The sequence below is a fragment of the Zonotrichia albicollis genome, chromosome 17 (assembly GCF_047830755.1).
Source record: "Zonotrichia albicollis isolate bZonAlb1 chromosome 17, bZonAlb1.hap1, whole genome shotgun sequence".
NCBI classification, from domain to species: Eukaryota; Metazoa; Chordata; class Aves; order Passeriformes; family Passerellidae; genus Zonotrichia; species Zonotrichia albicollis.
This window is the reverse complement of record NC_133835.1, coordinates 15,279,921-15,301,257: the sequence shown is the minus strand read 5'-3', so window position 1 is coordinate 15,301,257 and position 21,337 is coordinate 15,279,921. Positions and strand designations below refer to the sequence as shown.

The window sequence follows — 21,337 nt, the reverse complement described above, 5'->3', positions numbered from 1 at the left end:
TTTCCTGTGTTTCACCAGCTTAAGTGCATCTCATTCTGGATCAAGCCTCATTATTTATGGATGAAGTGTTGTTCAAAATCTCTACTCCAGTATATAATGAAAACTGAGATCAAAAAGCAGAAGTGCCTGGGTTCCTGATGCGCTGGTGGCCTGCAGTCCCGCTGTTTCCAAGTGGAGGAAGATGTGCACATCACTCTGGAGATCAGCTTGCACCACTTTCCAAAGCACCAGTCTCCTTTTTCAGTGGCACCTGTGAGCTCTGAGTCACCCCATGGGCTGTGCCTCTGCTGAAGCCATGCACTCTGTCCCCAGTGCTACTGGGATGCAGAGAACGAGTTAAAGCAGATGGGATTAGCAAACTGCAGATCATCGGAAATTAGCCAGTGTGGAAAAAACCCCTTGGTCAGAACTGTGGTAAGACTATCTAAGTAGGTCACAACAAAACTACATCAGACGAGCAAAGGAGGTGTAGGTTCAGTCTGTCAACATGAAACCAGACATTCTCCCGCTCTGCCCTGCCAGTAACCCGGAGAAAAACAGCTACTGTCCCTCTCACTGGTTTTTAAAATTCAGGTGGCTTTCACTTTTAAGTAAATGACTGTCAATGTCATAAACCTAAAATTTCATTTGCTTAAGTTCACAGGTGATATTTCAGAGGGCCTTTAAAACAATCTGAGGTACTCAATGAGTGTGTTTGTACAGCTCCCCTTTTAATTCCTGAGCTAGTCAGACCAGAAATCAAAGAAATGCATGTGATGCTGTTATACACTGTCCCATGTCCCTGTCAGCCCAGCAACTTGAACTTGCACTGGATGGATGAATGGATGATGGATGGATGGATGGATGGATGGATGGATGGATATCCTCAACTGACTTTATAAGAAAATAATTAGCATTATTTTCCAGGATGCCCAGGAGACTTTAGAGACCCAACACCAGCAGCAGTCTGGGCCAGGAGGGCATTTGAACTTAGACCAGATAAAGCTGGTCTAAATTTTATTTTATTTTGCTGATTAAAATCTCTAATTAATTACTCACTGCTATTTTAATTCAAGTGCATTTTTATGCTGTTTTTGAGGCAGTGGCCTTCTGATTCAGCTCAGTGGGACGTGTCTGAGGCTCTGTTGTTGCTGTAGGGCCAGGCTGTGGCTGAAGGTGGGAGCTGTGACCAGCCGTGCCCTGCACAGGTCAGCTCAGCCAGGGCAAGGGCTCCGGCAGGTGAACGTGTCTGGGTGGAAAATCAGGATCCGCTTCTGCCCTGGGCACCGCAGAGCAGGCCTGGTGTGACACCTGGCAGGCACCTCACCCTGCAGTCACAGCGGCCTGGGGGCCAGCCTGTGCCACCGTGACCGCAGAGGCGGCCCTGGGGACAGGGAGTGATGGTGGCTGTGGGGACAGGGAGTGATGGTGGCTGTGGGGACAGGGAGCAATGGTGGCTCTGGGGACAGGGAGCGATGGTGGCTGTGGGGACAGGGAGCAATGGTGGCTGTGGGGACAGGGAGCGATGGTGGATCTGAGGGACAGGGAGTGATGGTGGCTCTGGGGTACAGGACACGATAGCGGCTCTGGGGACAGGGAGCGATAGTGGAATCTGAGAGACATGACAGGATGGCAGCTGTGGGGACAAGGAGCAATGGTGGTTCTGAGGACAGGACACGATGGCGACCCTGGGGACAGGGAGTGATGGTGGATCTGAGGGACAGGGAGCGATGGTGGCTGTGGGGACAGGGAGCAATGGTGGCTGTGGGGACAGGGAGTGATAGCGGCCCTGGGGACAGGGAGCGATGGCGGCGCTGCAGCCGCTACCCCCGCCTGCAGGGGGCGCCCCAGGCTCCGCCGCCCCGATGCGCGCGCGGAGCGGGAACGGTGTCGCGCGCCCGCCGCCGCCCCCGCGGCCGTTCCGCCGCCGCCGCCGCGCGCGGCCGGACGTGCCCGCCCGAGCGCCGGAAGCGGCGGCGCGCGGGGCGCCGTGGGAGCGTGAGCCCAGCAAGATGGCGGAGTGAGTGCGGGGCGGCGGGGGCGGCCCGGGGCTGCGGGCCACGGCCGTGCCGTGCCGTTCCGTTCCGTTCGGCGCCGTGCCGGCCGGGATCGGTCGCGCTGCGGGGCACGGGCGGGCTGTGCTGTGTCGTGCCTGCCGGAGGTGCCCGTCCCCTCCGCAGCGGCTCGCGGTGCGGTGCCGTGCGGTGCCGGAGCGGCGGGCACGGGCCGCAGTGGCAGTGGCGGAGGCACCGGGACCGGCAGCGGAGTTGTTGCTGTTGTTGTTGCTGTCGCCGTGCCCAGCCGGGTGCGCCGGTCGTGCCCTCGGTGCCAGGCTCGGTGCACAGCGGGGCGGGCGCTGCGGTGCGTGGGGCACTCAGCGGTAGCTCCGGGAACAGGAGGCTGCCGTGTTTGTCTGATCGGACTGCTTCTGAAGCACACCGTGAGGAGCCGGTCACCGGCACGAGCTCCGGGTGATCTGGCGGTGGGTGGGTCGGTGTGTGCGTGTCTGTACTGGGCTTTGTCGTGCTGCTCCCGTCCGCTATAATCACACATTGTGTTGTCCTGACAGGTCTGCAAATGCCACCCACGAGGTCATCAATGCCACCCTCCACACTCTGCTGGCCGCTACTACCAAGCTGGTGGCACCTACACCTCCCAAGCCCATCCTTCCAGTTCAGACTGGAGTCCAGGCACAGCAAGAGGAACAGTCCAGTGGCATGACGATTTTTTTTAGTCTTCTTGTTATAGGTGAATGATGAATTGAAAGTCTGTTAATCTCTGTTAACTGTACTCTGTGTCTGAGGACATAGGGCAACTCAAAATCATAGTTATTATTTCTCCTCTGGTTCTCTCTGAGAAGTGGCATTTTGCACAGGCACAGGGATTTAGAACATTTGTGGTGGTGGAAGCCACTGTTTACACTGGTGCTTTGGTTTATTGCCAAAGTGAAGTCTACTAAATCATTAGAAGTTTGCTTGTGTATTTTAAAAATACTACTTAAAAGTATATTTTACTCTTTTCCAACACTCCTGAATCTCCATTCTTTTCCCTTCACAGCTATTTGCATCATATTGGTGCATTTACTGATAGAATACCGGCTTCATTTTTTACCAGAGAGCGTGGCTGTTGTTTCCTTAGGTGAGTAACCATGACATTTTTGTGTTGGATTTGTGTTAATCCAGGGACTGTCAGTAGTGTGCACTGGAGATGTTATGAATATGAACGAGGCCAAACTTTCTCTGGAGAAAGAGGTTCTTGTTTATTAAAATAGCTGCCAGGAACAGAGTACCCAGGGTAAGCCCAGGCACCCACAGAGCAAGCCAAACCAGAACAGTGCGCTAACCCCAAGTGCGCTGGGTTCTCCCCACTTAACAAATATCCCGGAAGAGCCCAGATGCTGCAGAACTGCCCCATTTATAGCCCCCTTCGAGGCCAGGATTGGTCCATTTTGGATCCGCATGGTGATTGGTCCATTTCCAGGCTTCCCATTGGTCCTTGATGCCATTCATTCTGGACCAATCGTTCTGCAGGGCTTCGAACGATTGGTCAAATCTTCATCCAGTCTGTCTTTGACCTCGCCTTGCCTTGCCAGACTGCTGTTCCACCAAACCCTGGACCCTTCTAGAACATTCTAATAACACCCCTCTTAATATAATGCAATTACTATTACATAATTAATACACTATAATTGAACTATACCCTAATTTAACTTAACTTTTACCTGTAACAGAGATAATGCTCTGTTGTGTGTTAGCCATCACTAGAAAGATACAGCCCACTGGATGCAGTGAAGAAAATGAGTAATTCTCAGAGTTAAATTGATGGAAGAAATAAAGAAATGAGCATACACACAGAGACTGGCCCAGGAAAATGACACCTGTAGGGATGTCACTGCCTGAGTACTTTGGCATCTTCCTCTGGTTTGCATCCTCAGGGTAGGACAAGATGTGCAACACCCCCTGGTCATGAGGCTCCAGCCTTCCCTTTGAGCTGGTACATGAGTTTATATTGGTGTTGGCAGATTTATGTCTGAGTGTGGGATTTTAATGTAGCTGGGGACTGCAACTGTCCCAAAAACTCACCTGGCCTGCCAGACCCTTAACTGTCCCAGCAGTACCATGACAAGAGCTTTTCCTATGGTTAGGGTTACAAGAGTGTCATGCTTCATGGAGATCAGGTGTGTACTTCATTTGGAATAAATTTGGAGGCTTTCTGAGCCTACAGTTTTATGTCAGAGTAATTTAATTTATTTTTATGCTGCTGCTCCTGATTTATAAATGTATAATTGAGGAGCAAATCAGGTAAAATATTGATTATTTTCTCTACTGTATTATTCTGTAATATTCATTAATTTCTCAGTGTAGTCTCAGCCTGGTGGGAGCACAGCACCTGTGTGATCCCTGCAGCTGCCAGCACAGTGACCCTCTGGTCCTGCTAATGCTCTGCACAGCTGCAAGAGCACAGCTTGAGTTTCAAGTATCCAGTTTTGCCAGCAGTGCCAGAAGTGAGGTGTGTCCTGTTTTGACTTGTAAATTTAGCAGTCCTCTCAGGAAGTTATTGAAGGCTAATAAAAGTGGCAGCAGAGAAGAGAGATATGATTTTCACAAGTGTTTTTCCACTCATTATCTAAGCTGCTCAGAAGCTTCTGGTTTATGTTTCCTAGAGGGTGTCTCTCCTGGTGGACAGGGTGGGAGTGCATTCTCTGAGGCTGGATTTTGATTCTCATCCTTATAAGTTGCTGGGATTTTGTTGGTAAAAATAGTTTCCAGAAATGTCTTTTCTCTTTGATTTGTTACTGAGTTTTAACATGTTCTCAGGAAAAATAAAGGTTGGTTGCAATAAGAAAATGCCTATAAAATTTTCAAAAAATGAGGTATAGATTAACTGGTACAGACGAACCCTTCTAATTAGCCCCTTGACAAAAATGACCTGCCTGATTTAATAGAAACAGCTGATCTAAACCTGCGTTCATTCATTTAGTAATAAAGAAAGAGTAGTTTGTAAATGCATGTGGCATGTGAGTGGCTGTCTGCATTCTGTCCTTCAAGGAACAGCAGGCCTTTGATGTTGCTTCATTTATGTTTTCCTCTTCCTTTCCACAGAAACCATTTCATGGAACAATTATTTCTCCCCTCTGGGACCGAAGCCTTCCCAGATCTTTGTATAAAGGAGGGCTTAGGCCTCGTGGCTTTGTGTGTGTGACACATCCATCAGCAGTAATCCATGTGATTCTGTTTGTGAGACTCTTTTGTTAGCTGCAGCAGCAGAGGAGGTCTCATGAGTCACAGAAAAGCACACTTAACATGAGTTACAGGAAAGCATACTTCAGGCTCCTCAGACACTCTGTGCCTTTTGTTTGGAGTATTTGGCTTCTGTCCCAGTGTTTGACTGTGAAGTCTCCATTCTGTAAATTATAAAACACAAGTATGCAGAAGCACAGATCTGAAATCTGGCTGAAGACAAGTTCCCTAGAACTACTTGAAAACAATTAATGACAGTTCATGAGTTATCTTCTTGACTTCCAGAGGAAATCTTGTTACAGTTTTATGTTTGAAGATGTATGGGAGGAAAGAGTGCTATAACCTTTAACCACCGAGTTTGCAGCAGCCTTGATAAAATTCTATCTTCTGTATTCACATTATTTCTACATGACTTAAACAGTGTGTAATTCATTTGGAAAATGGTTCTGACAGGATCTCCACCCTGATCAGAGTTTGTTGCCTTCTTCATTGCCAGAAAGGGCTATGATTTCATTCAAACAAAATTCACTTCTATGGAGAAGACTGATTTCATTTAAGCTGCTTTAACTGCAGATAATATTGAAGTGACATGAAGCACAGATGCCTAATTCATGACTTCTGATTCTTCAGCAAGCAAGGTGAAATTTCATTTGAGTGCAGCTAGGATGAGAAGTGGTTTTGAGTAGTTAAGCCTGTTATCTTTCTGACCCAGTGAGCATCACGTTCTCTGTTTGGAGCTGGGATATCCCAAGAGACAATCTGTTGTGCAGGGAAACTCTGCAGGTATGTAAGGTATTGGAAACTGAGTGTTTGGGGATTAAACCCAAAACCTCTCAGTGCTTTCATGGTTTAGGGATGAAACTAACTTGCGCTATGTTTTGCATTGTTTTCACTTCTAAAACTTGGAGAGCTGATAAACACTGACACATTTTGTTGCTATTTCAGAATGTTTTCTTATTCTCTCCTAGGTATCCTTATGGGAGCTTTTATAAAAATCATAGAGGCTCAAAAGCTGGCCAACTGGAAGGTATAGTTGTAACAATTAATTTTTAAATGTAGAAAAGTCCCTAAATCTTACAAAAATGGCTTTGTAATACTTGATGTTTTAGAGGGCAAGTCCTGACAGAAGTTTCTCCGAGAGCTGAAGTCTCCATTGAAGGAAGGATTTTGCCTCCTACTGTTTATCCACATTATCAAAGCAATGAACTCTTCACTATTCCTGCTTTAATTTAAAATCTTGCAGCATTTAAACTATGATTTTGTTTCACAGCACCGAACAATTTATTAGATCAGTGAACTGATTGAAGTCACAGTGATTTGAATTGCCGGTTCTAAACAGAATTTATATCAGCCAGCTGAACATCTTGGTCTGAGTAGTGAATTTTAATCCTAGCTTGCAGTTTTATATTTTTTGGCAGTTATTGCCCTAAAGTAAGATCTTTTTCTCCTTAGCTGAAATACATTAAAATGCATGGATTTTCAATCTGATGTAGCTTTTGAACTACATATTATGCTTTTATTTTTTATCAACTAACCACACTGGTTCTGTATACACTTTAAACGATTTAAACAGTTTAAACAATTACATAGCTCAGCAGTTGTGTTGAAATATTTCATTTTTACATATGAAGTCATTAGAAACAATGGGGGCTGCAGTAGTTAGTGCTTTTTCATTCATGATTTGTGTCAACTGGATTTGACTTAAAATTGAAAATCAATTAAATGGCCACAACATCAGCATTTTAAATTAATTTCTTACAGATTAAATAAAATAATCTGAGTAAGATAATGCATGTAAGAGAGAAGAAAGCTTCGTGCTCTGATTGGAGCACTTTTTCTCTAAACACAGCAAATGCTGATCACAGCTGATGAATTACATGGGGGCTTTCTGGGAAGTGTTGGTCACATCTTGGGAGGCACTGGGGAGTTGTGCTTGTTTGTGTTGTCAGCCAAGGTGGAAGGCCACAGATATCACATTATTATTTTTTATTTGAGTTATTTTCATTGTAATAAAACTTAGGTTTTAACATAGGCAGTTGTAATGTTAGATCAATAATTGTGGACTTCATTACATGGTTTTAAATGGATCTAAATTTACTAAATACCGTTTGTTTATCTGATAAGATAAAAAATGAAATATTTAACTGCAGGCTATATCCCTGTACAAAGCAAATCTTGGATAATCTCCCTGCCCTGAAAACTTTGCCATGTAATTTCTGAGTGTTCATTCAGGTTCAGCACCAGGACCTTGTGCTTGCTGGTTGTGCTTGGCCAGCACAGCTGATAGTCAGAGCCCCCATGTTTTGTTTTCCTCTGGTGCCATGCAGCACAAGCACAGTCCTTCCTTTCTGCTGCTCTCATTCCTTGTCCAGCTGTGTCTCGGGTGTCTGTGGGGTGCAGCCCAGCTCTGTGGGTTTGCTGAGGGGCAGGTGCAGGCAGAGGCAGCCAGGCACTCACAGGGCTGTGCTGCACACCCAAAGGATGAGTTTGGTTTGCTAAGCCCCCAGATCCTTTAAGATGATTATCAGTGGTACAGGCAGGAATGAGACTGTAAATAAAGAGATGAGTACCTCTGTTTTGAGAGCTGGTGTTAGAACAGAACAGAACAGAACAGAGCAGTCCATCAGCTGTTCACCCTGGGTTTAAACAAGTTAGTCGGTGCTTGTGGAGGTGACAGCTCTGAGGGGAGCAGGAGGGAGGAAACAGGTGGGCACAGAGACTGGCCCCTCAGCTGGCATTCATTTGCCTTCTGTGCCAGCAGAAGAACCAGGGTGCCAGCTGGGGGTACAGCATGAGCAGTGTTAGCCAGGGATGAGATAAGTGACAAAGACTGAGGACACAGAAAATAGCATCTTACCTCATGGTGGGTTCCATTTATATCACTGTGATGGCAAAGAGGAACCATCAGAACAGTCCCATTCAATTCAGCAGAAATGACATCTGCTGAGAAGAATCCAGCCTCAGGCCCCTCAGGTGCTGTGTCACCTGAGCCTGCTCACCTGCAGGGGCACTGGGCTGATGATGTGATTTTCTTGTCAGGTGATGAGTTTTCCAGTGAAGCTGCTTGGTCCCAGCTAACCTGTTCTGTTCAAACAGTGGCCAGGGGGTCACTGTTCCTTGGCAATCCTTACAGATTTCCAAACTCTCAGATAAAGTGGAAACAGGAAGATTTTTCCTTTGCCATAAATAACCTGTTTCTATGCAGCTTTTTTGGAGACAGTAATTTAAAATAACTAACTCCTAGTTTTCTGTCGCTGGGTTGAAAAAGAACAATAGAAGCAGCAGCCCTGGAATAGTGTACTGTTCTTCAGTCTTGTACTTCGTGATAAGAAGGGAAAAAGATTTTTCATTTTCCATCACTATTTTAATAGCTTTTCTTTTGGAAGATTTGATATTATTTCAATAATGATGATAGTCCTGAAATTATAATGATTTTTTTTTTTTCAGGAAGAAGAAATGTTTCGTCCAAATATGTTTTTTCTGCTTTTGCTTCCACCTATTATATTTGAATCTGGATATTCACTGCACAAGGTCAGTCCCTGCCAGACTCATTTTGGATGTTGAGGTTTTGTTTGGAACAGATTCTGCTTTTAGTTATCTCCATGAAGCTTAGGATAATTGCATTAAATTCCATTATATTAATCATTAGGGAATTGAGAGTGCAAAATTTAAACCCCTTCAGCCCAGAGTGCAGGGAGTGTAGCCTGTTGCTGATAACTGAGTGCTGGCAGGGTGTGGGGCACAGCACAGACGAGGTTTTCCTTGGCTGGAGAGGTTCTTGCCTCACCAGAGCTGTACCAGGGCTGCTGTGAAGGAGCAGAAGGGGAAAGGTGGGGTCACTCCACAGCTGAAGAAGAGGGAAATGTGTGTGAGGTTGTGAGCCTTGCCTGGGGGCCCGTGTTTCCATGGGCATTTCTCACAGCTGCCCTCCTGGCCCAGGGGCTTTGGTGCTCCCTTGGGCAGCCCTGTGCTCCAGCTGTGCTGCAGGAGAGCAGGGAACAGTGGCCATGGTGATACCACGAGCTGCTGCCAACACTGGAGACCTCCTCATACAAAATCACAAGCAATGGACTAGCAGCTGAGAAGTGTACAAGCCTTTTTCACATGCCCTGTCTCCAGCAGAGGGATTAACTTACCCTTTTGCCAGGTGGGAAATATGTCTGAGTGCTGGTGAATATCCAGCTGTTTGCCTGAGGATTGGGCTCTTGCTGTGGTGCCAGACAGGGAATCAGTGCTGGGAGTCAGAGGAATTGCTGTTGTCCTCAGGAGAGCAGCACTCTCTCCAGGCAGATGGTGTGGATGTGTGTACCGGGGTACCTGGAACCAAACTGAGCCTTTGTAATGGGAAACCCAGTTGTGAGTTAGAATGTAATTAAATAGAAACCCAAACATGAGTTTTCCCTCAGGCCATTTGTACTAACTTACTTATTTTCTTACTGTGTTCCAGGGTAATTTTTTTCAGAACATCGGTTCCATCATTCTGTTCTCAGTATTTGGCACTGCAATATCAGCTTTCATTGTAGGTGGAGGAATCTATTTCCTGGGCCGGGTAAGACTTACTGTTGAAAGCACTCCATTTTATCTGGCTTGTTGTTTGCAAGTCCCTTTTTCAAGAGCAGACAAATGGAGTGCGAGTGAATTGCTGGGTCACAAAGTGCAGTTCCCACCAAGGCAGTGTTGCACACCCCTTCCATGGATATTGCTGGAGAGGCTGTGCAGTCTCCCTCCCTGAACTGCTCCAGAGCTCTCTGCACGCAGTCCTGGGTCCCGTGTTCCAGGGGCCCTGTGAGCTGGGGGGGGGGTGGGTGACCTCAGGGGTCCCTTCCAGCCTGAGCCACTCTGACACAGCCTGTCTGGGAACAGCAATTGAGACCTGAGCTTTGCTTTTTTCTGACTTCCACAATCTAACTGTTGGAAGGCTGTTCTAAAACCTGTGTTCTCTAGAGCCATCATGTACTCTACAATATTAATTTTGGTGTTTCCCATTGGTTACATATAGACACAGATATTTGTCTTTTCTCTCAGACTTCATTCTGGAAGGCCAAGCATTGTATACTTTCCTGTTTGCCACTCAGATTTCTCCTCCTCTGAATGTCATGGTTACCCTTCTCACCTGACGCTGCTCTAGTTCCCTGATCTTGGGTGACCAGAACTGTAGCAGTAGATTCCAGTGGGAGGGCAGTGTTAAACTGGACAACATCACTACTGTGAATTTTTCTTCACAATGAATTCGGGATTTGATGAATAGTTTGATTTTTAAGAACAGAAGAATACCATAGTTAATTGTAATTATGTTCTACCTATTCTTTCAGGCTGATGTAATTTATAAACTCAACATGACAGACAGGTAAGCTCTTGGGGAAATGGTGTAGTATATGAAATAAAGCTTTCTTCAGGATAGCTGTAGGTGGAAAATGGACTACAGTTGGCCACCTCTTTTGGTCAGTGTAAAGACTGCTGAGATTCAACATTGTATATGAAACTAAGAAATAGATGGAACACTTCTATACCATATTTATTACCCTTATTTCCAAATAGTATTGTATTATATTCCATCCTTTTGCATTCCAGTCTATTCTGTTCTGTGCTCAGTGATTTCTTGAGAGTGATACTGGGCATTTTAACCAAACTTTAAGATTTGTAAACCTTGATTAGCTGGTATTATTAATACATGTGATAAGGGTATAACTTCTTTGTCCACATCCTCTCTTAAAAGACAGGGTAAGTTTTTCAGAATCAATACTGTAAATTTTTCAAGAACTTGGCAAGTGGCCAAGTTCTTATGACTGGAAAGAAAGTACTTTCTTATCACTGTGTAGAAACTGTAACACAAATGAGCTTTGTTACTGTTGTTCATGTAAGTTACTAGGTAGGTGTTTTTCTTTTACTTAGTGTCCTCTTTTGTGTTCTCCCAGTTTTGCATTCGGCTCTTTGATATCTGCAGTTGACCCCGTGGCTACTATTGCCATTTTCAATGCCCTTAATGTGGATCCTGTGCTTAACATGTTGGTTTTTGGAGAAAGTATTCTCAACGATGCAGTCTCAATTGTCCTGACCAAGTAAGTGCATTGGAGCCACACGTGTTTATGGAAACAGTCACTAACTACACTGTTTTCTGTGTGTTTTTGGTCTACAGTTATTCTTCCACCTTCCTTTGGAGCACATTGTGTATTTCAGGTGTGAGGCTGAATCCTGCATGGTGCTTCTGTGTCAAAAGCAATCCATAACATGAACTGCACGGGCAGGGGACAGTAAATGGTTGCCTCATTTCCCTACCTCAGAGCCTGATCTCATTGACCCTAGATAATGGATTCTTTCTAATTCCTTTCATGATCAGCTCTCTTTCCATGGAGGGTCCTGGCAGCAGGAGCCCCAGATGTGACCTGTCGGGCACAGCAATATTCACCTTCCCTGCTGCTCTGTCTCTGTGCCACTGGCGTGTGCCCAGAGTGCCCCTGTGCCTGGGGAGCAGTACAGGCCATGCACTGGGGTTGTGTTCATGTTGGGGCTGCAGACAAGAGGAACCTCCAGTGTCCTTATCTGTTGCCTATGAGAATTCTTTGGGGCTGGAAGAGTAAAGAATGGATAGGTGTGTCTTTATCTTATTGCTGAAGCCAGCAGATGTGACTGTGAATGTATAGAAGGAATGGCTGTGCCAAGCAGGTAGTGAAGTCAGAGTAATTTTCTAATGGATTAATTGCTTTTATTAGAGTTGTGGTGCTTTCAGTACTGAAGGCTAAAAGCAGCCAAAAGAAACACTAGCTAGAATCTGTGTGTTCTTTGCACAGAATTGTCATTAAATATATTCCTGAAATTCAAAGAGGTTTCTTCCCTTTCCTGTTAAGAGCTGCTTTGTTTTCCTTCAGTGACCTTCTTGTCTCTCATCCACACCTAAATATTTGATGAGAGTTCTTCCTGTTCATTTGTTCTTCTCAGAGGATCACATGAGTTTTTAGCACTGTAAAATGTGTTTTCTTTTCCTTCTCAAAGTTTGAACATTGTTTTCGAATGCTGGGCATCACCATAGCCTATTTACGCCATTCTGGGATTCTTCAGAGGAGCAATGCTGGGTTTTTAGCAGAATTAGGTTTCCCTTTGGGGATTACACTGAGGCTTGATTTAACGTCTTTTGACATTCCTCTTGTTATATATATCACAGTAAAAGCCTTTTAAGAGTGGTAGCAATAAAGAAATTGGAGTCTTTTTTGTTGTTATGCTCAAAAGATGTTTGATATTTTTGGATCCAGGCTTAGAATGTATAACCATTTCTTTTCATTTCTCTTTTAATTGTATCTAGCACAGCAGAAGGTTTGACAAGGGAAAATATGTCAGATGTAAGTGGATGGCAAACCTTTCTACAGGCACTGGGATACTTTCTCAAGATGTTCTTTGGCTCTGCAGCACTTGGCACACTTACTGGTCTTATTTCTGCATTAATATCCTTTTTTAATTTTGGTGATATATATGTATACATTGGTGAACTGCAACATCCTAGTAGTATTTTTCTCCCCATCTTCTCCAGCATTTCTTAGAGGATATTTCTTATTAGACATTATTTCGGTTTTATGTTAGTGTGCCTGGGAGTGTATTAAAAGTGGCATCAAATTTTTATGAACATAATTAAGGTCTGAAATGTTATATAATAGCTTATGTGCATTGGAGTGTTATAAGATATGGTAATTGTTTTGTAAATTCAAAATATATTAATTCCATTTCAATACCAATCCATTTTAACAAGCATATGGCTTCTTCTTTACATACATAAAACAGTTAATTAAAAAGAAAAAAAAGCTGCTTTTCCCGGGGGCCTTTGAGTCAGCCCAGCTCGTTTGTCCCTATGGATCATGTGCAGGCAGCTGAATGCAGACACTGTTCTGTTTGGATTTACCCTGGGTTATATTTTGCCTCTTCCACTTCCATGAATTGGTTGCTAAACAACCCAGGAGCTGCTGTGTGAGATCAGGAAGGCTGTTTGCTGTGGCCCAGACACCTTTGTTCCTTCTTGGGCTGGTTTAATGCTGGCTCTGACTTCACTGTGTGAGCTCTGGGCTGTGCAGCTGTACTTGGATCAGCTGGGACACACTGCCAAACACTTGCTTTGTAAACAGCAGGAAGAGAATATTTGATTAAATACAGACTAATTTCCCCTTTTGGTTCATCAGCCTAATTCAAAAACTTTGAAATTATTCCATACATCACAACAAAAGAAGGAGACAGATGTTCAGCACTTCATTGACTCATATCTAAATTATAGTAAGTCAAAGAGAAAAGCAGCTTGTTTGCCCTTTAGAGTTACTTGTGCCTCAAAAGTATTTGACTTACCTGTTATCAGTATTGTAGAGGCACATCAATAAGAGATCTTCTTCTGTGTCTGTCTCTGTCTTCTGACAGACTTCTACCAGCAGTAGCTTCTATAGGACACATTCCTCTCATAAGAAATTACTAATCTTTCCATACTTGAGTTGAAGGCCAATATGTAGATTTTATTGGTTATTCAGTAGAGAAGTACATTAAGCATAATCATTGTTTTGTAATGGAATGAACACATCAAAATATTTCTTTGATTTATTTTTTAATTTACTTTTTCCATAACATTTCTGTGTGCACGTACTAAAGCACATTGATTTAAGGAAGACACCTTCCCTGGAATTTGGGATGATGATTATCTTTGCTTACCTTCCTTATGGACTTGCAGAGGGGATCTCACTCTCAGGTGAGCAGCAGAATGAGTTCTGACCGCACTGTTTGGTATATTAAAATATTTGTGTTGCTGCAGGAGCAGGTTTTGCCTTGTGAGAAAATGACTCTGGAGGGTCTCTGCAGTAAATCCCTGCAGAGTCCTGTGCTGACTGCCCTGTTCCTGCCCACAGGTATCATGGCAATCCTGTTCTCTGGCATTGTGATGTCTCACTACACTCACCACAACCTGTCCCCAGTGACACAGATCCTGATGCAGCAGACACTCAGAACTGTGGCTTTCATGTGTGGTAGGTGCTGCCTGCTATTAAATCTAGTATTAATCCTTTAAAATGTCACTTGCATGGAGCTGTGGTTCTGTTGGGAGCAGCAGAGGTGTGAATTTGCATCCAGGCATTTGTGTGTCCGTGGTCCTTGTCTTTAAGAGAAGAGTTCCTGAGAGTGGAGGCTGGAAGGCACTCAAAAGTCACCTTTCCTGCCACACTGGATAAAACATGCAGTAAATCTCTCTGCCATCCTGCAGGCTCCTGCTAAGATTTGCCATAAGATTGATGGTCAAATAGAGATCACTGACTCCTGTGGTCCTGTAGTCTGTTTTTAGTTCTAGGAGGTGGGGGTTGAGTGTTATTTTTTAATGTTTTTTAATATAAAAAGCTACTTGCAAAAACAGTAACTTTACATATGGAGGTTTTTGGAAGTAGTGGTACAAGCAGCTCAGTCCTAGAGCCTTTCCAGTTCCTTTTGCAAATCAAACCTTTGAAGAAATGACATGTTCCTGCATTACAAACATGTCCCTGATTTCTGGGGGCTGCCGTGAATGAATTCTGTATTGTTTGCAGGAGGATGCAGTGTGATCAGGGAGTGGCTTTGCTGCAGAGGGAACTTAACCACTCCTTAGTGAGCACCAGCAGCTCTCCAGGGTTTGGTCAGGAAATCCTGTTTTATGTACTGTATGTAGTAATTAATAGCAGGAGTAGAAAAGATTTTCTAGAATTGTTTATTTAAATGCGATTTCTCTTTTTCAGAAACGTGTGTTTTTGCATTTCTTGGCCTGTCAATTTTTAGTTTTCCTCACAAGTTTGAAATGTCCTTTGTCATCTGGTGCATAGTAGGTATTTACTTCCTTCCATGTCTTTTTAGATGCATTTTTGGTATTGGAGAGGGGGAAACACCTTACAGTTAAAAGACTTTAGAATAATTGTTATGATTTATGGGTTTTTATAAAAAATTCTCTGACTCCTTTCCTAATTCTTTTGTTTTTAAACCCATTTCAGCGTGCCTTAGTGCAGTGACTCTGTGGATCACCTGCTGCCATTATAATGGTTTAATATCAGCATGAGAAGTGTGTTCCTTTTGCAGTGAGGGCAGTGTGGGTCCCTTTCCAGTGTACAGCAGTGCACACTGGCCCATTCAGTGCATGGTTCAAGGGAAGGATTGTTAGCTGCAGCTTCCCCAGACAGGGATATCAGCACAGGGAGCTGCTCTGCCTGCACTGCACACAGCTTCCCTAGCTAATATATATCTAAGGTGTGACTCTTCCTTCTGGGTGCCATTGCTCTCTCAGGCATGATGCAATTGTGTAATTTTGGGGTGATTCATAAAGGAAAACAGCACAGCCCTTCAAGGATCCTGCTGACTAATTCTAGGATATTTACCTTATCAAGGTCTGTTTGTAGTGGAGCTTAAAAACAATGCTCTGAGAAAACCTTGCCTTTTTCTGAGTTAAAGTTTTCTCTGTGATTGTTAATTGTTTGCTGTTAAATCAATAGTCCCCTTTTTTTCTTTTCTGCTCTCAAAAGTGTTGCTTCAGTGTGGGGTATGTTTTATAGCCTTACCCAGGGACGTGTTGAGAAACAGGCTGACGTGTATTTGTTTGGCTCCTGGCCTTTCTGAGCAACAGGGAGACAATAGAAAACCTTATTGCCTCTTGGCTGCTGCACCAAGGGACTTATTAAAGGAGCTGAACTGAGGAGCACTTTTACCCAAAGTACTCCCTGGAATGTCTCCTGGGTTCCATTTATTTATTATAAGTAAAGCAACTTGGTCGCCATCAGTGACAGGTCTGATTTAGTTTCAGTTAAGCAGACAAAATGTTTCAGGAGCAAAATTCCACAATGCCCTGTGCTCTCTCTGTTCATGGAGCAGCACACCTGCCTATGAGCAGAAAGAACATATTCACCTTGCCCTGTAAAGCCAGCTGCAACTGGGGCTCGTGGATGTAACACATCAAATGGTCTTTGCTTTTATTTCTGTTTTTCAGGTGCTGGTTCTCTTTGGTAGAGCAGTGAATATTTTTCCACTTTCCTACCTACTCAACTTTTTCCGTGATCATAAAATCACTCCCAAAATGATGTTTATCATGTGGTTTAGTGGTAAGTTAAAGCTCAGAATACTGAGAGCCAGAAAAAATGTTTTATCTCTTTCATTGTGTGGCCCACTTGAGGAGGAACCGGTTTCTCATTGGTTGAGCAAAACTCAGCTGAACATTTCACTGTTCTGATACCCAAGTGCAAGGAAATGTTCTCTTTGCCCTTTGTGCTGGAGGACTTTGCTCTGGTGAGGCCCACAAGAGCTTTTCTGCGTGGAGGTGCTTGTCTCTCTAGGCCCAGCAGCTTCACAGTTTGACCAAGAGTGTCTGAAATGCTCAGACTCGTTTAGGGCGGCAGCCCAGTGGTAGCAAATGGGCACGGACAGGATTGTGGAGGCCCTTGGGAGGATGGAGGATTGTGAAGGCCCTGTGGAGGTTGGACAGCTGTGAAGGCCCTGTGGAGGGTGGACAGTTGTGAAGGCCCTTTGGAGGTTGGACAGCTGTGAAGGCCCTGTGGAGGGTGGAGGATTGTGAAGGCCCTCTGGAGGGTGGAGGTTTGTGAAGGCCCTGTGGGGGATGGAGGTTTGTGAAGGCCCTGTGGAGGTTGGATAGCTGTGAAGGCCCTCTGGAGGGTGGAGGTTTGTGAAGGCCCTGTGGAGGGTGGAGGATTGTGAAGGCCCTCTGGAGGGTGGAGGTTTGTGAAGGCCCTTGGGAGGGTGGAGGATTGTGAAGGCCCTTGGGAGGGTGGACAGTTGTGAAGGCCCTGTGGAGGGTGGAGAATCGCTGCTGGGCTCTCTGGGTGCTCAGGAGCTGCTGCTGTTGGTGACTCTCCCTTGCTGCCCTGCTCTCTCCCCTGAGGATTACGTGGTGCCATTCCCTATGCCCTCAGCCTGCACCTGGGCCTGGAGCCCATCGAGAAGCGGCAGCTCATCGGCACCACAACCATCATCATCGTGCTCTTCACCATCCTGCTGCTGGGAGGGGGAACCATGCCCCTCATCAGGCTCGTGGACATCGAGGACTCCAAGCCCCGCAAGAGGAGCAAGAAGGATGTCAATCTCAGCAAGACAGAGAAGATGGTTTGTTTGGGCTTTCATTCACAGCGTCACTGGGGTTTGGGTGGGGAGTTCTTTCCAGTTCAGACATTTTTCAGGACTAGTACATTATTTTTTCCTAAAAAGTAAGATGAAGGCAGTAGAAAAAGCCAAGGTAGTAGGACAAAGCCAAGCAATATAATTTTAATATATCCCAAAGACAGAGTTTGGTTAGTGTTTATACAAAATATGTGTTTGGACAAGGGGAGGACAAATAATCTCTTAATTCAATCCAATTACAGGTTGAGCTATATAAATTAAAGTAATCCCTGGAAAAGCATAAAGCCGATGATAGAGGATTGAGTCATACACAGAGAGAAAGTAGTTGGTACAGTGTGAGATGGAAATTAATCATAAAAGGCAGATGGAAATTATTTTGAAAAATGCAAAGGTCATGAGAAGGTCATAACAATAGCCCCCCTCTGACTGGACTTTATTTTAAAGCAATTTCTGGCAAAGCAAGAGATCTGACTAAGCCAAAAGCCACTCTGGAACCTCTTGTGCAAAAGAAGAGACTAAAAAGTATCACAGAACATTTTTTGCCTGTTTTTCTCAAAGCCGTTGAAAAGTATATGCAGGGTATTGTTCTAGAGGATCTTCAGAACATTTTCTCTTTGTATGAGGTTGGTTGTAGTCCTCAGAATGCCCTTGCACTGCCCACACAAGGAAGTGCAGGCAGAGTGCCGGGACAGGGCGTGTTTGACAGGGCTCGTTTTCAGTGGGACAATGACAGCAGTGGAGCTTGCTGGATTAAAGCATTGTCCAGCTCACAAGAGAAAACCTGCACAGTCGAAACCTGTTCTCAGCAATAGTAACAATACAAAACATGGAACATTTGAGGTCTTTTCCCTTTCAGCATGGAAAGGGAACTAAGTGGCTCTGGGATTCAATGGCTGAACAGACTCACAGGCCTAAGCCCTGCGAGGCTGGGATGGGGATCAGTTCCATATTGTTCCAGCATGACAACTGGTTGTGACAAGGGACACCACAGAGCAGGGGCTGGAGCAGGGTGGTGGGATGACTGCCACTTCTCTCGGTTAGTCCATCTTTGTGATTTTTCTAGGGAAACACCATAGAATCTGAGCATTTGTCAGAGCTCACAGAGGAGGAATATGAAGCCCAGTACATAAAACGTCAGAACCTCAAAGGGTTTATGCGGCTTGATGTGGAGTATTTGAATCCTTTCTTCACCAGAAGACTCACACAAGAAGTAAGTCTTCCTTATCTTCTTGAAGAAGAGAAACTGGTCGAGTTGGTGGTTGTCCTCAGTACCACACAGGGCTCATCGTGCAGGCACACGATGTGTGTGGGGACAGTGGGACATCTGTGTATTGCTCATGCATAGAGAGAGCAGCTGTAATGAGCAGCTGCTCTGTAAGTTGGATTAAATGAGCATCTCAGAGCTCCCCCAGTTAAACTTGGTGTAGGGATTTGCTGAACTCGCCTCTAATCGTGCAGGGAGCCATGAAGGGCATCAGGAGTCACTGGCTGCTAGAAAAAGCTGCTGCCACTCGGGCAGAGTTTTTAAAGAGCTGTCACACACAATTCCTGCCTCTTGCTGTCAGTGGTCCTGTGAGTTTGGAGCTGTGCTGTGGCTGCAGAGTGCAGTTTGTGTCTTGGAAATGGGCACCAGCATTGCTCCCTGTGCTTTCCAGACTGCTCACTTCCCAGAGACAGGGCTCTGGGGCTTTACGTGCAAAACAACACCTGACAGTAATTTAACACTGAGTGGCCCCAAGGTGTAAATACTGTGCCTTTTTCACTCCCAGAAATCTGAGGCTCCTTAGTCACTGAATTCACTGTTTTTCCAATTTCCCGTGGAAGCATTTTGGCTGTGGAGTTAATAATTTTGTGTTAGTGTACATTCCATCTTCCTAGCCTGCTCAAAAGTACTGTTTTTCCTCTTGTTTTGTACTTTTCAAAAGTACCATTTCAGCACTTTCCTACAAAAACTTAAAGTCATTTATTGCAAAACCAGAAAGGAATCAAAAACCAAAGTAAGCATCTGATTCGTAGTTGGTAGCCAAAAGCGCAGGCTGCCATCCAGATTGCAACCAAAGGCTGGAAAAACAAGCATGTGAATCACCAGGGCAGGCCACAAGCTTCCCAGTGTCCCTGGGAGCTCGAGGAGCAGAGTCAAAGCCAGGCCCTCCAGACAGCATTAGGATTGTTGAAACACAGAGCAGGACTGTGTGGAGAACACAGGTGAAAACAGCCCTCACCAAGCTGCCGTCTGTAGCAGTAATCGTGTTTTCTGTTGGGAAGCAGGGGGGCAATGGTGCTCAGAGGCAGGAGCAGTGATGTCCCAGGCTGTGCCCTGCCCTGCAGTGCCCCACGGGTGACACGCTGTGCTTTGCTTTGCCGCAGGACCTGCACGACGGGCGCATCCAGATGAAGACCCTGACCAACAAGTGGTACGAGGAGGTGCGCCAGGGCCCCTCGGGCTCCGAGGACGACGAGCAGGAGCTGCTGCAGCAGAGCGGGGCCGGGGCGCGCTGAGCCCCCCGTGCCTCCAGGGGCTCGGGGTGCTGAGCCAGGGCTGGGCTCCTGCCCTGCAGCCCCTGCCCCTCGTTCAGGTGACACCCACAGCTCTGCTGCCGCTGCTCAGGAAGGGAAACCCACAAGGGTCAGACGCTGGGTGGGCTCAGGGAAGAACCTTGTGCTCAGACTTCACTGCGCAGCAAATTCCAGGCAGCCCGATGAGGGGCAAACCATCTGCCATGGAATGATGCCATTGTTAATGGGGATGGGCTTGTTGCCATCCCAAAACCTGCTGGGACCACGCGCTGCAGGACAGGGCCGTGCGTGGCTCTGCAAAACAACAAATTGCACTTTACCTTTTTTATATATATGTATAAATATATTCATTCACAGCATGAAGAGTCTTGACAGCTTATACTGTGAATTTGTTTCAGCACTAGTAAGGGAATCTGACTGGAGGAAACGTATAATTTATGGAGTTTGCACATTTTGAACCCAGAAAAGATGCATACCTTGACAAGAGCAGATGTTGCACATACAGGGAATCACCTCTGGAAATGTAGTTTTGTCACTTAAGAAATCCTTGACTTCTGTTTTATGGGATATTTTGTTTTTTATGGTGAGGGATCTGATCCACAGTACTGATTATAGCATGGTTTTGGGAAAACGTGGGTCTGTGACAGCACAGAACTGCATTTGAAATTGTAGCTTCTTTTCTTTGGCTAAAGCCAGTTGCAGTTGGGTTTCTATAATTGGCAGTTGCTCCTTGCTGGCACTTTGGCTTCAAATCTTAGAAAAGAGCAGCTTCTGTTTTGCCTAATTTATGAAATGTCCCTAACACTCCAGAATTCACCAGTGGAATTTTTAAGCTTCAGTGGAAGCAAAGGCAGGACATAAGTGAGGAAAAGGAGCCTTCAAAATCTAATCCAGGTACAGAAAGATTAATATTGCACGTGGCTGAGGCAGCCTCTGCTGGGAAGTGCCAAACAGCTTCCATTAAGCTGTCCCATTTTCCTCTTCTGCTTACACTGTTTCAGAATCTGTGTTATCACTGCATTTGTTCTCCATGGCCCAGTGTTTGCTCGGCATTGCCAACACCTGAACGTGTTTGTTACACATTTGCCATGGTGACACATGCAGCAGTTTGCTCCCACTGCCAAATTCCTCCTTGGTCATTTGCATATCCACTGTCAGGATGTGAATTACAGTTCAGCACCCAAATCTGACATGCAAATGTGCATGTTTGTTTCTGAAGATGTGAGACTTAGTTTTGGTCTGGTTTTGCTACTGAGTTTTTTAATCCACTGCTTACCTACTGAGAGAATAAAAGTTCAAGAATGTATTCAGAATCCTGAACCTGTTGTCTGAGCAGTTTTTCAAAATGCCACATCTTTTCCCCTGCTGCCCTTTCCCTGCCTGCAGAAAGGGCCTCACCTCTTGTCCCAAAGCTGGGACATGCACAGCTGGAGCTGAGCAGGCTGTGACAGCCATGGGTGCTTGTTTCATCCATGGGGGATCTGTGTGAACATCGGCCTTTC

At 45.3% G+C, this 21,337-nt stretch overlaps 1 protein-coding gene across 2 annotated transcripts; it reads left to right on the top strand.

Annotated features, from left to right (window-relative positions):
• The first annotated feature begins 1,857 nt into the window (after window positions 1-1,857).
• SLC9A8 (solute carrier family 9 member A8) lies at window positions 1,858-21,148 on the top strand. 2 transcript variants are annotated; one of them, XM_074553504.1, is made up of 16 exons: window positions 1,858-1,999; window positions 2,549-2,727; window positions 3,037-3,117; window positions 6,188-6,246; window positions 8,667-8,750; window positions 9,667-9,768; window positions 10,532-10,566; window positions 11,135-11,278; window positions 12,517-12,655; window positions 13,827-13,932; window positions 14,090-14,206; window positions 14,942-15,024; window positions 16,177-16,288; window positions 17,083-17,303; window positions 18,382-18,528; window positions 19,686-21,148. In XM_074553504.1, the coding sequence occupies exons 1-16, from the start codon at window positions 1,992-1,994 to the stop codon at window positions 19,815-19,817; spliced, it is 1,749 nt and encodes a 582-aa protein (XP_074409605.1). In that variant the 5' UTR covers window positions 1,858-1,991; the 3' UTR covers window positions 19,818-21,148. The 2 variants fall into 2 exon arrangements, with proteins under 2 accessions (XP_074409605.1, XP_074409606.1); XM_074553505.1 differs by lacking the exon at window positions 1,858-1,999 and adding an exon at window positions 2,262-2,461.
• The last annotated feature ends 189 nt before the right edge of the window (window positions 21,149-21,337 follow it).